Consider the following 13,460-nt stretch of genomic DNA (forward strand, 5'->3'; position numbering starts at 1 on the left):
TGACAGCAGTCTGTTGCTGAAGCTGCTCCTCTGTCTGGAGATGACACTGTTCAGTGGATGCAGTGGATTCTCCATGATTGACAGGAGCCTGCTCAGTGCCCGTCACTCTGCCACAGATGTTAAACTGTCCAGCTCCATGCCTACAATAGAGCCTGCCTTCCTCACCAGTTTGTCCAGGCGTGAGGTGTCCTACTTCTTTATGCTGCCTCCCCAGCACACCACTGCGTAGAAGAGGGCGCTCGCAACAACCGTCTGATAGAACATCTGCAGCATCTTATTGCAGATGTTGAAGGACGCCGCCTTCTAAGGAAGTATAGTCGGCTCTGTCCTCTCTTGCAAGTCCTTTATGTGATATATTTTTGAAACAGTCACCAATGCACAACCTGACATCACAATCGGGACAGAAAAGGTGTGTTTCTTTACACAAATTTCTTTTTTTTTTTTTGATGCTTGAGCATGAGGAGGTAGAATGTCAGTTCCTGATCTGCACAACTGACAAGCTCATTGTGTTAATGTAAGCTACTACAGCTCAAGGCTTATTGACTTCCACAGTTCCCCTCATATGAACATTGACAGTTGCTCTATCATGAACAGTGCTTAGCAGGCTAAATCTTTTTTGCACTTCCACTTGATTGCAGTTCTTTGGCCTTTTTGCTATGCACAATGGTGAACCTTCAGGTGGCCAAATTAACCAAGCACATCATGGTGGTACAGTTGTACAGTGCCATAGGCATATGTTTCACTCTACATGTAAACGCCTGATGACCAGTTCACATTGTCACCATTATCACTTGATTCAACTAATGGTTCAGTTTTAAAACTGGCTTTATAGCTTTTCATTTACATGCCATTGTGTATTGTTTGAAAGCTCTGCCCTACTCATATATATTGATGAGTTACCTTAGACTGGCAAAACATATAAAAATATTTCTAACCTTTTTTTGCAACATAATGTTATTTTATCAACTGGATGGCAGGAGAATACTGTTCCGAGAGTAATTCATGCTTTACACTGTAGAGGAGATCATTAAGCGTCACGTAGGACTTGGGCTTAACCATAATTACACAGAATTCCCAACCACCAAGGAGGTTAATGACCATAAAAAAAAAGTTGGTTATAGACTTTGGGAAACAGGAGGCGGACTACATTCATAGTCTACATTAGTGGGAATGCTGTAAGGAGAGTTAGTAAAATGAAACTTAGTTCAAAACTGATCACAGTGTCCTTGACAGCCTGCTTGCTGCAAACAAGCTAGGAATTCTTAATTCAGTTGTATTTATTTTTGCTCAGTTTTCAGTTAATTACTTCAGAATTCATAATTATAAAGATGTTTGCAGCATATGAGAAGAGAACATTACCAACGTAATAAATCCTTTCTGACCTTGGAGCTTTTCCTTGTATTTGTTTTTCCTGATTATTTCAGAATAACAATGTAAAAACGGCTGTAATGGCATTTGTATAGACATGAACACAGGCAGTCTGGACTGAGCAGACACTACGCAGCATGTACAAACAAATGCGTTTCTTTTTTTAATTTTACTCACAGATATCGCCATATCACCATTAACAAAACCAAAGTATTTGCCACTAGATAAAGTTACTTTATTTTCCTTAAAATAATACTTACAAATTATGGATGGTGCCTCAAATATTATAACACTTGAAACACTAGAAAAATTACAAATTCATTCTGGACGTTTGTTTCACATATAAAGATACAAATGACTTGCAATGAAATATCATTGTATTTCAACATATTTTATCATTTAAATGTTTTCACGGTTACAGTATAATTGTATTGTGCATTGGTGATCATTACAATGTAAGTACACCTGCAATAGACTCTCTAATATTAATTAAAGATTACAATGTTCCAAAAATTAAGCAAAGCACACTCTGAATTTTATGGAAAAATAAAACTATTACAAAAGACTGCAGTGTTCCAATTATAATAAACTAACCTTCGAAGAGACGTTATTTGTTCATCAGTTAGTCCTCCATCCTCTTCATTAATAATAAGGAGCTTGTCCTTTAGCTCACATGGTCGTACATGAAAGCTTTTGAGAAAAATGTCTAAGGAAAAGGACAAAAAGATGATATAGGTGTATACTTGGACAGGTAAGATTAAGACTTTTATTAAGATGTTACAATCGTCAGCCACTTTCTTAACAAAACTATAAAATAAAACCAAAACGGATAGCAGAACCAAGCTGTTGTTATTCAGACGTGAATAAATTTGTTGATACACTTAGAGCTCATTGAAAAAATGTTGTATACCTCCTGAAAAGTGATTAAATTAAAAGTAATTGTTCAATGTATACCTGTATGCCATTGATATGTCACAGAGTAACGCACAATAAGTGTGAAAAGAGATAAATTACTGTATATTCCACAAAGATCTTCTAAAATGGCCTGGACACATTTGTTAGTACCCCTAGAAAAGATCATAAATAAGTGGATTAGAGTGCTTTTTTAAACTAGCTGCTTTGTTCATTTTGTATCTAACAAGTCTCCAATCATGAAATCAATTATTCAGCCTTTTTAAACGCCGTTACTGTTTGGTATCATCATTTTTCTCACACTGAACATGGACCAAAGAAAGCAGAGAGTTGTCTGAGGAGATCAGAAAGAAAATTATAGACAAGCATGTTAAAGGCAAAGGCTAGAAGACCATCTCTAAGCAGCTTGATGTTCCTGTGACAACAGCTGCAAATTAGAAGTTTAATGTCCATGGGACTGTAGTCAACCTCCCAGGACGTGGCCACAAGAGGAAAATTGACCCCAGAATGGGCAGGAGGCTAGTGAGAATGGTAGACAAAAAGCCAAGGACAACTTCCAAAGAGATACAAGCTGAACTCCAATGTCAAAGGCCAGCAGTGTCTGATTGCACTATCTCTCACTTTTTCAGTGACAGTGGGTTCAATGGAAGAAAACCTGGGAGGACTCCACTGTTGAAATAAAAACATAAAAAAGCAAGACTGGAATTTGCTAAAATGCATATTGACAAGCGCCAAGAGAGATGACGCAAAACTGGAGCTTTAATGCAAGTGACATCAACTGTATGTCAACAACTGAAAAATGAAACATTCAAAGAAAAGAACACCATACCTACTGTAAAACATGGAGGAGACTCAGTTATGTTTTGTGGCTGCTTTGCTGCATCTAGCACGGGTTGCCTTGTGTCTGCACAGGGCACAATGAAATTTCAAGACATTCTGACATACTGCCCAGAGTCAGAAAGCTCTTTCTCAATAATGGGTCATAGATCTTCCAACAGGTTAATAATTCAAAACACACAGCTAAAATAAGGTGACCAGAATTTTTTGGGCCAATCCGGGGACATGGGGGGGGAGGGGGGGTGGCTAGAATGTACAGATCACAGGTAGGGACTCTAAACACTACAGAGTACAAAGCGAAAGCTTATCACGTGATTTCTCACCAAAGTTGCAGGATGTGGTAAAGCATAACCTCGTTATAACCACCATCAATTATCGTGGTGATGAGATAGATTCAAAAAAGTGAACCAGCTGAAAAAGGGGACGAAATCTTAAACTGGGGACAAAACGGGGACATGTTTCTGAGTGGGGACAGTTGTCCGAAAAAGGGAACTGTCCCCGGAAAACGGGGACAGATGGTCACCTTAGCTAAAAGCACCCAAGAATGGCTAAAAACAAAACACTGGACTGTTGTGAAGTGACCTTCCATGAGCTCTGATGTGAATCCTATCAGACATCTAAGACAAGAACTGAAACATGCAGTCTGGAGAAGGTAATCTTCAAAGCTGACAGAGATGGAGCAGTTTGCTCAGGAAGAGTGGGCCAAACTACCTGTGGACAGGTGCAAAAGTCTCATGGAGAGCTACAGGAATCGCTTGTTTGCAGTGATTGCCTGTAAAGGTTGTGCAACAAAATATTAGGTTAATGGTTCCAACATCTTTCCCCCTGTCGTTTCCATTTGTATTACTATTTGAAATATTCTGTTGAATCAAAACTCTAAAACAAAGTTTAGCTTTTTTTAAATTCGGACTATACAGTAATGGGTGCCAGTTACTTTTGTCGATTTCAAGTTATTTCAGAGACAATTGTGGGTTCTTCTGTTTTTCGTGTCCAGCAGGATGCCTGTAATTGCCTCCTCTGCTGGGCTTGTCTTGACAGGACTACCAGTTTTTTAGTTCCTTGTATCATGTGGGCATTTATCACACAGCGACTAATAAGTAGGTCAGGCTTGAAGATCTGATCTCTCTGAAGCAATTGATGTAACTGAACAGACCTAATTTTGTGCAGACGAACAACAACTCGTCCAGCTGTTGAGTTGAAAGAAACCCTGCAGGTGTAATTGTTACTTTACACTTTTCACACAGTAACAGCAAAACATCAGCTGCCTGCCAATATATCTTCCAATATGGACCCCTCTGGTTTTTGTCAAGCAACATTATTACAGGTTTTATAAGGAATAGTTTTCAAGTACATTAGTTTAGAAACATGAATGAACTTGCTCTGGATTCACTTTAGCACAGTGATATAGGAACACCTTTATATGAAGCTTGTCCAGTGACTCTCTTTTGATTCATTAGGTGGGAAATAACCCAAATGAAAAAAAAAAAACACGTGGGAAAGTCAATACATTCTTACAAGGCATCTGTTAGTTGTTTATGCCAACATAAGAGCTAGGAAAAAAAAAACTAGTTACAGTAAAAACGAGTAGTAACAGAGTGTCTTTACATGTGCTACAACTTAGCCTGATCACAATGTTTCATTCACAGTGTCATATTGCAGTATAGAACAATGCTGAGCTTTTCTCCCTGTATATTTTATACACAACAAAACTACTTCCACCCACTTTGCAATGCATTTTTTCCTTTCATCTCTGTATCTTTTGTTACTGTAAAAGGAACAATAAACAGGTAGTGATCAATTCCCAATTCTGAAATAAGTCTTGTTTTGCATTTTGGTATTATGTGGCTGTCAAACCCCATACTACATTTTCACTTTTCATTTTACATCTTAGTAAATATTTCCAAATATTTCCCTCTAAACTTCATAAATCAGACATCTGTCATGGAATGTAAAGTTGAACAGGAAAAATTTAAATCCCACTCAGTTTAATTCACCTAACTCAGCTGTTTAATTTTACTCTCTAACAGAATACAGTTATGAAGTGCAGTGGAGTGGTGGCTCTCTGGCTAAAGGATCTGTGCTAGGAACAGGAAGGATTGATGGTCTGTTGGGCCCTTAACTTGCAATTGCTCTGGAGTGCTGTACAAACAGCTGATTCCAAGCTCCTCTCTGCGTGTCTCTGGAGAGTAAGTTGGGTTATGTAAAAAAATGACAAATTCCTAATGCAAGACATTTTATATGGCAAATAAAGTGAATTGTCATTATCTGCATGTTAGCCGAGTTCAGTATTCTCTTTACATTGTAGCAACAGTGCAAAAACACAATAAATACTTTCAAATTACTTATGATATATTTAAGTGATCTACTGATAACCAGACATGTATGAATAAATTTCAAAAACTAGCAAGATTCCAACTCAATGATTTACTGTGGATATTTTTTTACTTAAAAATTAACTTTATTGAATCCATCAGGAAATGCAGAGAGGAATTAACAAAGTACTAAAGTGTTGTTATTGTTAAATATAAACCATCAATTATAAAAAAGCAATGGAGGGGATGTAAACTAAGGAATTTTATTACAACAACTTGCTTTTACTTAAACAAGCTGTTTTGGCATACACACAACAAATGTAGGACACTTCACTGGCTCCATTCGCAAGTACAATAACCTGAAAAAGTGCTCAAAATGAACTGTCAGTACTGTTAGTGTGTCACGAATGCTGTTATGGTGGCTCTCAATCTACTTGTTGTTGTGTGCACAGCTACAATCGTGATCTGGCCTGGAACTCTACTCCAGCCATATGCATTAAAGTTGACGTTCCTCCACTAAACCAGTATAAAGGTGAGACTGTTTTCATTTGCTCTAAAACACCAACCAGGCATATGGACCATAAATTTCTACATCATTTCTTTTCTAGTTGCATTTTAAAATATTATACATGCATTGTGTCACATTGAAACCTTTCTGTTACTTAAGGGATGAAGATGGATTGAACACTCAAAGGAATGGTTGCCCTTTATTGTATGACTGGAGTCAGGTACACATAACTTATATACAGAATTTTTAGAATTTTTATTCAGACCCCCTCAAGAATTACACATTTTTTTTATGTTTCAGTGTTGTGCTAAAATCATTTTAATTCATCTATCAACATTCATTACCCACAGAATCACAAAGGAAAAACAAGATTTTAGAAATATTTGCAAAAACAAAAAACAAAACTGAAATGTTTCATTGATTAAAGCATTCTGACCCTTCTCTTAGTACTTTGTTAAAGCACCTTTGACCTGGAGATTTCTTGGGTATGATAATGCAAGCCTCACAAACCTGGGTTTGGGGATTTTCTGCCAAACTTCTCTGTAGTTTCTCTTATGCTCTGTCAGTTTGGATGGAGATCTTCAGTGAACAATTATATTGAAGTTGATGTTTCATTGGGGTCAAGTCTGGCTCTTGTTTTGCCACTCAACGACATTCACAGAGTTGTTCCTAAGCCATTTCTGGGTTGCTATTACTTTGTGCTTAGTATTGTTGCCCTGCTTGAAGGTGAACCTTCAGCTTAACCCGAGGTCAAGAGAACACTGGAGAAAGGATATCTCTGTACTTTGCACCCTTCAGCTTTTCCTCAACCCTGTCTAGTCTCCCAGTCCTTGCCATGATACTGCCACCATGATGCTTCAGTACTGGAATGGTATTGTGCTGATGTTGCAGTGCCTGGTTTCCTCCAGATTAAGGCCAGACAGTCGAATTCTGGTTTCAGCAGACCAGATAATCTTGTTTCCATTAGGTGCCTTTTTTTGCAAATTCCATACAGGCTTTTAACTCTGCCATAAAGCCCAGATTAGTGGAGTGTTGCAGTGGTGATTGTCCTTCTGGAAGTTTTTCCCATCTCCCAGATCATTGGGTTCTATGCCTTAATAAAATGCAGTCTCTAATTTCTTCACGTGTTCCTTTTGATCTCATTACTTGTTTTTTGCACACTGTGACCTACTATAGGTCGATGTGTGCTATTTCTAATCATGTCCTATTACTTGAATTGACCACAGATGGACTCCTAACCAGGCATAGAAGCATCTCAGTGGTGATCAACAGAATAAGCTGCAACTGAGCCAGATTTCAAGTGTAATAGCAAAGGGCTTGAACATTTGTGTCAATGTGATATTTTAGCTTTTTATTTTGAATAAATTTACAAAACATTCTAAAACCCTCTTTTTGCCTTGTCATTGTGTGGTATTGAGTGTTGCTTGATGACTCAAAAAAAACAAAGTAAACTGTTTTAGCACATCATAACAAAATGAGAAAAAGGTGAAGGGGTCGGACAGAACTTCAATATTACAGATGACAAACTACACCAGTCACTACTAAAGGGACCAGCATTGGTAAATAAAGAATCTTAGAAAGGTACATTTAGACAAACTGCACATTAGTTAAAATCAATCAAAACATCTCCCAGTCTGCTGCCTTTTATATGTCTTTTGAAGTCTTGTCTCTTGTAACTTGCTCAGGTTTATAACCATTTTGGTCTGCTTCAAATTCATAAAAGCCTCTCACAATGATGTAATTTTAATGTGCCGTGCATATTAACAGGTTGCTCTATTGCATTTTATTCCTTGTACTAATTGCAATACTATACTGTTTATAATCCACCAAAGACTGCTATTTGACTGTGTAGGCTGACACCAGAATGGTACAGGACAGAGTCACACTGGCTCCCTCCCCTCAGTAAGGCAAAACATTACATGACAGTGCAGAAAGATGAGCACCACCAGGGAATGTTAAGTTCTGTAACTATAGTGGGTGCTCCAAAAGTAATTTACATGGGAGATCCATAAACAGGATGAAACAGGGAGAAAAATATGACAGAACTCAGGACACCTTCAGGCCAAGAGGTGACAGGGCATCATTTCTAGATGGAAAAGGTGCAACCATATTGTCTTTAGGATAATAAGGCTCAGGAGGACTGCCAGTAGGCCAGTCATTACCCACCAAACCATTAAGATGTAGCATGCTGTACCTGCTTTGAGGCAAGCACTTCCAAAAGATTATCATAGAAAGGGATATATATGGGTCAAAACTATGATGGGGAAGATCTTGTCTGGTGTAGATGGGTCAATAATGTCACAAATACATACTTACAGTGAAATGTGCTAATCAATATGCAAAATGTCACCACTATCTGGTGCTATGAAAATGAGTATTACTACTTTAGCTCAAGACATATGTAATCCTTACCTCAATGTATATTATATACTGTGTATTATATACAATATATATACACACACACAAATATAAAGAGTGATGGACAATGTCAAAACACGATCAATAGCAGGCCTGCAGAAAAAATTCATTGCTTCCTACAAAACCCTGAACTTATTTTTATAACTACATAAGAATAAATATCTTCTAGGAGATTGACCTCTTATGTCATTTAAGCCTAAGACAACCAAATTTTATAGTAGTATATACAAATAAGCCTTAAAATGCATACGTTTAACTGTCTTGACCATAAAGTCTTGTGCACTACGTTGATGTGTAAGTTTTTGTTAAATATTCTATTTGTGGGTTGTTGGGGAATTAATCAGAGGACACTGAGAATGATTACAGATATCCTTACTGTATACTGCATGCACTCTGCATATGGTTAGAGTTTACTTTTGGTGTGGGCTTTAATAAAACAAACATTGCGTAGCTGGACATATTTTGACTATAACATGTATGAAATACATACAAAACATTCAAAAACCAGGGGAGAAAAATTACTAGACAAAGACTAAAATTGTAACAAAGGTCTGAAAATACAATTAAACAGAAACTAGAATAGAGCAAACAATACTAGAGATTCAAGTAATGACTTAAATAAAGAGGTACACTAAATAAATCTAATTGGAGATGTAGAGAAACAAAAAGTAGATGTGGCTTGAGACAAACTGCACCTGAGGAGAATGGCCTAAAGGGTGTGAATGGGCAGATCTGAGGGTATTATATGACAGCCCTGTGTCCCATGGATTAAATCTATCCAAAATAATTAATCCATTCATTTTCTAAACCCACTTATCCAGACAGAGATACAGGGAAGCTGGAACCTGTCCCAGCAAACATCAGATGCACGGTAAGAACAACAGAAAGAGTATCATAACTTTATATTAGAGATCCAGACAAATAAGCCTGACAAAAAAATAATAATAGTAATAATAATATGCACCAAGCTAAATTGACCAAATCCCCCCCCCCCCCCAAAAAAAAATCACTAGCTAAAAGTCTATGAATAAAAGTGAATTTAGTTACTTAAGATTGCCTATAGATATGGTGACCCTTGAGTTCATGATGAATGACACACTACATTAACAATAATAATAACCTTTTAACTTGTTGGGTCTGCTAGGCTACAATACTTCCCTATGAAACTGGACTTCCAGACTGATAGACTGCAGACAATCCAGGTCAGAAACACTATCTGCAGTACGATCATGCTGAGCACTGGTGAACCCAAGGGCTGTCTATGCAGCCAACTTCTGTTCACTTTGCTGACTCTTAATTGTACAGCTGCATACATCTATAAAACCATCATTAAATCTGCAGATGACCCTATAGTGGTGGATCTTATGAGCAATAGGGATGCGTCAGCTTACAGAAAGTATATACGACAATTGGTAGACTGGACTAATTAAAACCACCTCCATAACCAAGAAAGCACAGCATTAACCCCACTTCCTTTGCTTGGCTGAAAAATAAAGCCTACTTCCCTCTTCTCACCACATTCTACAGGGACACCATCAAGAATCTGCCCTCCTCTAAAGACATCTTTTTTAGGCATTGCATCCACAAAGCCTGTAGCATTGTGAAGGAACACTCCCACCCCTCTCACAGTCTATTTGTCCTACTTCTATTAGAAGGTACTGTAGCATCCAAACCAGTTCTGCAACAGCACCTACCAGTTGTTGGTCTGGACTCTGAACCCTGTGCTGTCCACCTGCCCTCAGATTTGCTCCTAGTAGCTTATTTGTATGTAGTACATTTGTACAACTTGTTACTACTCTTGTTTTTATTATGATTTATTCATCACTATTTATTTCAGTTTATTATTATCTATTACTCATTTATTTTTTATTTATTTTATAGTATACTTCATTACTTGTCTTGCACTTGTCTTGTGCTTATGTATATGTTGCATCAAGGTCCTAGGGAATGTGAGGGAAATTAAATTAACAAAAACAAATCAAGACTCTGTTGACTTCTAGGACTGTCTACAGATTGCATTTATTAACTGCCAGTAAATCATTTCTCCAACTTACTGTACATCCTGAATTTTGGGCGCTTTTTGTACCATGGGATGAATTCACTTCCAGGTATCTACAGTTTTACTTGCAAGGTCAGCCACTACACCATAAGTCTTGCATTAAACAGGTCACAACACCCTTAGGAAGCACCTGTTTCCCATAGACCTCTTGCTTGCAACACAGTCATTAAAGGTGAAAGACTCAAGGCTAATTTTGTTATGTAGAGAGTTCCAGTCACTACCTCTAGGAGCTCCCAAGTGCACTCATTTGAGGTAACATTTTTCAACAGTGGTTAAGCATCCAGCTGCATTACAACGGACCCTCAGCTTTTGGCAGCAGTTTCTGGTTCCCACTTGTCAACAGAGATGTTCTCGACTGGTAAGTCATACAGAATAGTAGTCTGCCTCGTTTTTAATTTTAGACTCAGAAATTTTACATTCACTTAGAAAGCTCCTGTCAACAGACAGACCTAATGCAATAGGTTAATTTTTAAATCTAGTACTCTATATATATAATTCAGTAAGTCCATGACAAGCAAGACGCACACAAGACAGAGCCCCGCCCACCAACAATTCACTAAGCAGCCAACCATGGCACACAAGACAGAGACCATGGGATACGCACGACAGAGACACGCCCGCCAACTCACAGAGCCCCGCCCACCAACAATTCACTAAGCAGCCAACCATGGCACACAAGACAGAGACCATGGGATACGCACGACAGAGACACGCCCGCCAACTCAAAGAGACCCGCCCACCATCTCTAAGACCATGGGATACGCACGACAGAGCCCCCCCCACCAACTCTAACCCTCCTCCCAAGTCCACCCTCGCTCTCGAGGCACGCAGCACCTCACCAAACACCGCCTCAGTCGCTTTCGTCTCTGCTACAGTCCACATGCACCTGTGAGCCACGTTGACTTTTCATTGTTCTTTTCGGTTCCGGCTGCTTTGTCTATATATAATCCACCAAGTTGCCCAACCATGGGATACGCACACACGCAAGACAGAGCCCCACCCGCCAACTCTAACCCTCCTTCTGCGTCATGGGGTACACACGCCAGAGCCCCGCCCGCCAACTCTAACCCTCCTCCAGCGTCATGGGATATGCACGACAGAGCCGCATGTGCCAGCATGCAATACCTCATCAAACACCGCCTCAGTCGCTTTCATCTCTACTACAGTCCACATGCACCTCTGAGCCACGTTGACTTTTCATTGTTCTTTTCGGTACCGGCTGCTTTTCTATATATAATCCACCAAGTCGCCCGACCATGGGATACGCAAGCACGCAAGACAGAGCCCCGCCCGCCAACTCTAACCCTCCTTCCGCGTCATGGGGTACGCACGACAGAGCCCTGCCCGCCAACTCTAGCACTTACTGTCACCGGTTGCATTAACAAGCAACCTTTGTGGCGTCACATGCATGTACTTACACTGACGACAAATATGACAGCTCTTCCTCACGAACAAGATTTCGCAAGACGGGAAAAACGGAACACCTGCAACATTACCTTCACATTGTTTTCCTTTTATTTCTGATCCCGTTCAACAATTATGTGGCAACATCAACTTCTCAACTGTGACTCCGGAACAACTCAGTACGCGAGCTATATTAAGCATCACCAACGAAGACTCGCTACACCTTAATGAACAGATACTGAAACTTATCCCTACCGACGAAGTAACTTTCACCAGCGTTGACTCCATCGTCACAGACGATCCCGCACATCAACTTCCATTTCCCGAAGAATTTCTTAGCAGTCTAACTCCCACTGGCATGCCTCCGCATAAACTCAAACTTAAAATTGGTTCAGTCGTCATGCTTCTCAGAAACCTCATGCCAGCAAGAAGTCTCTGTAAAGGCACTAGACTAACTGTTACCAGCATTCACCGCAATGTACTGGAGTGTAAAACTATCGCAGCTGCTACCTCACAATCTGTCCATATTCCCCGGATTTCCCTGACCCCATCAGATTCAAATTTGCCTTTTATGTTTACACGCAGACAATTTCCTGTTAGATTGGCCTTTGCAATGACAATTAATAAGGCGCAGGGACAAACTTTCAAAAAGATATGCCTGTAATTGCCAAAACCAGTTTTCAGTCACGGACGATTGTGTGTTGCTCTCTCAGAGTTCCATCTTTTGATTCACTCACAGTCGTATCTTCAAACCCACCCCATTTGGACAACTGTGTCTTTCAGGAAGTATTCACCCATCAATAAATTATTATGTGGCGTATGCTACACCGTGGGTTGGCTAGTTTTATAATATTAAATAGAAACCACAAGTCAGCCTACACAATGTACTCCTTACCCCTGTTACCATGCTGCCATGTCCTGAAGCCTTATGGAAAAACCCTTAAGAAAAATTCCAGCAGAGTTAGCACCCCTTACTCCTGTTTCTAAGTTGCAATGTTGTGTACTACAGTATATCGCAACTGAATGTGTTTTCAGTTTATTTTACTGTATTTAAATAATTATGCCATTAAAAATTAACAACTACTAGAATTTATTTCAAACATTCTCAATGTCCAAGATAAAGTTAAGGAGATGCTTTTTATGTACCTCGTGAAATGTAAAGACAGGTACTCTTCTTTTCTTGAGATCCCTCAAAGTCAATTATTACAGAGGTATTAATCCATGTAAGACATCTGAACTTGTTTTTTTTATAATACCGACTCTGACATTCAGGTTTCCAGTCACATAAGTTTACAACAAAGGGAAACCATTTGGAATTTGAAAGGAATGAACAGAAGCTACAATATGAAAATATTTCTTATCTCTACTGAAAAGTGACAGCATTTTGGTGCAGATGAGCACAAGGAACAGAAAATATCCAATGGTGTTGAAAACCCAGCCTGGACATCCCCTTTACCAGTTAATGAAAAAAAGAATGGATTATGGATATTGATTCATGTATTCCACTTGTATAGGCCCATGATTAATGTCAGACAAATATCGGATAAAAGCAGACAAGCAGGAAGGCGTATGAAGTTGGTCCCAACAAAAGTTCATAAATGATATATCTTTAGAATCACATGGAACAATCTGGGGTGATAAG

The 13,460-nt window shown here is 39.0% G+C and overlaps 1 protein-coding gene across 2 annotated transcripts in view; it reads right to left on the bottom strand.

The window, feature by feature from the left end:
* Window positions 1-13,460, bottom strand: part of LOC114659434 (formin-H) — a 235,050-nt gene that overhangs the window by 119,104 nt on the left and 102,486 nt on the right. For both annotated transcript variants that reach the window (XM_028811923.2, XM_051933105.1), the window contains one exon: window positions 1,963-2,074. In XM_028811923.2, the coding sequence (XP_028667756.2) occupies window positions 1,963-2,074 (112 nt within the window). The remainder of the gene's footprint in view (window positions 1-1,962; window positions 2,075-13,460) is intronic.

Source organism: Erpetoichthys calabaricus, chromosome 10 (assembly GCF_900747795.2).
Source record: "Erpetoichthys calabaricus chromosome 10, fErpCal1.3, whole genome shotgun sequence".
NCBI classification, from domain to species: Eukaryota; Metazoa; Chordata; class Cladistia; order Polypteriformes; family Polypteridae; genus Erpetoichthys; species Erpetoichthys calabaricus.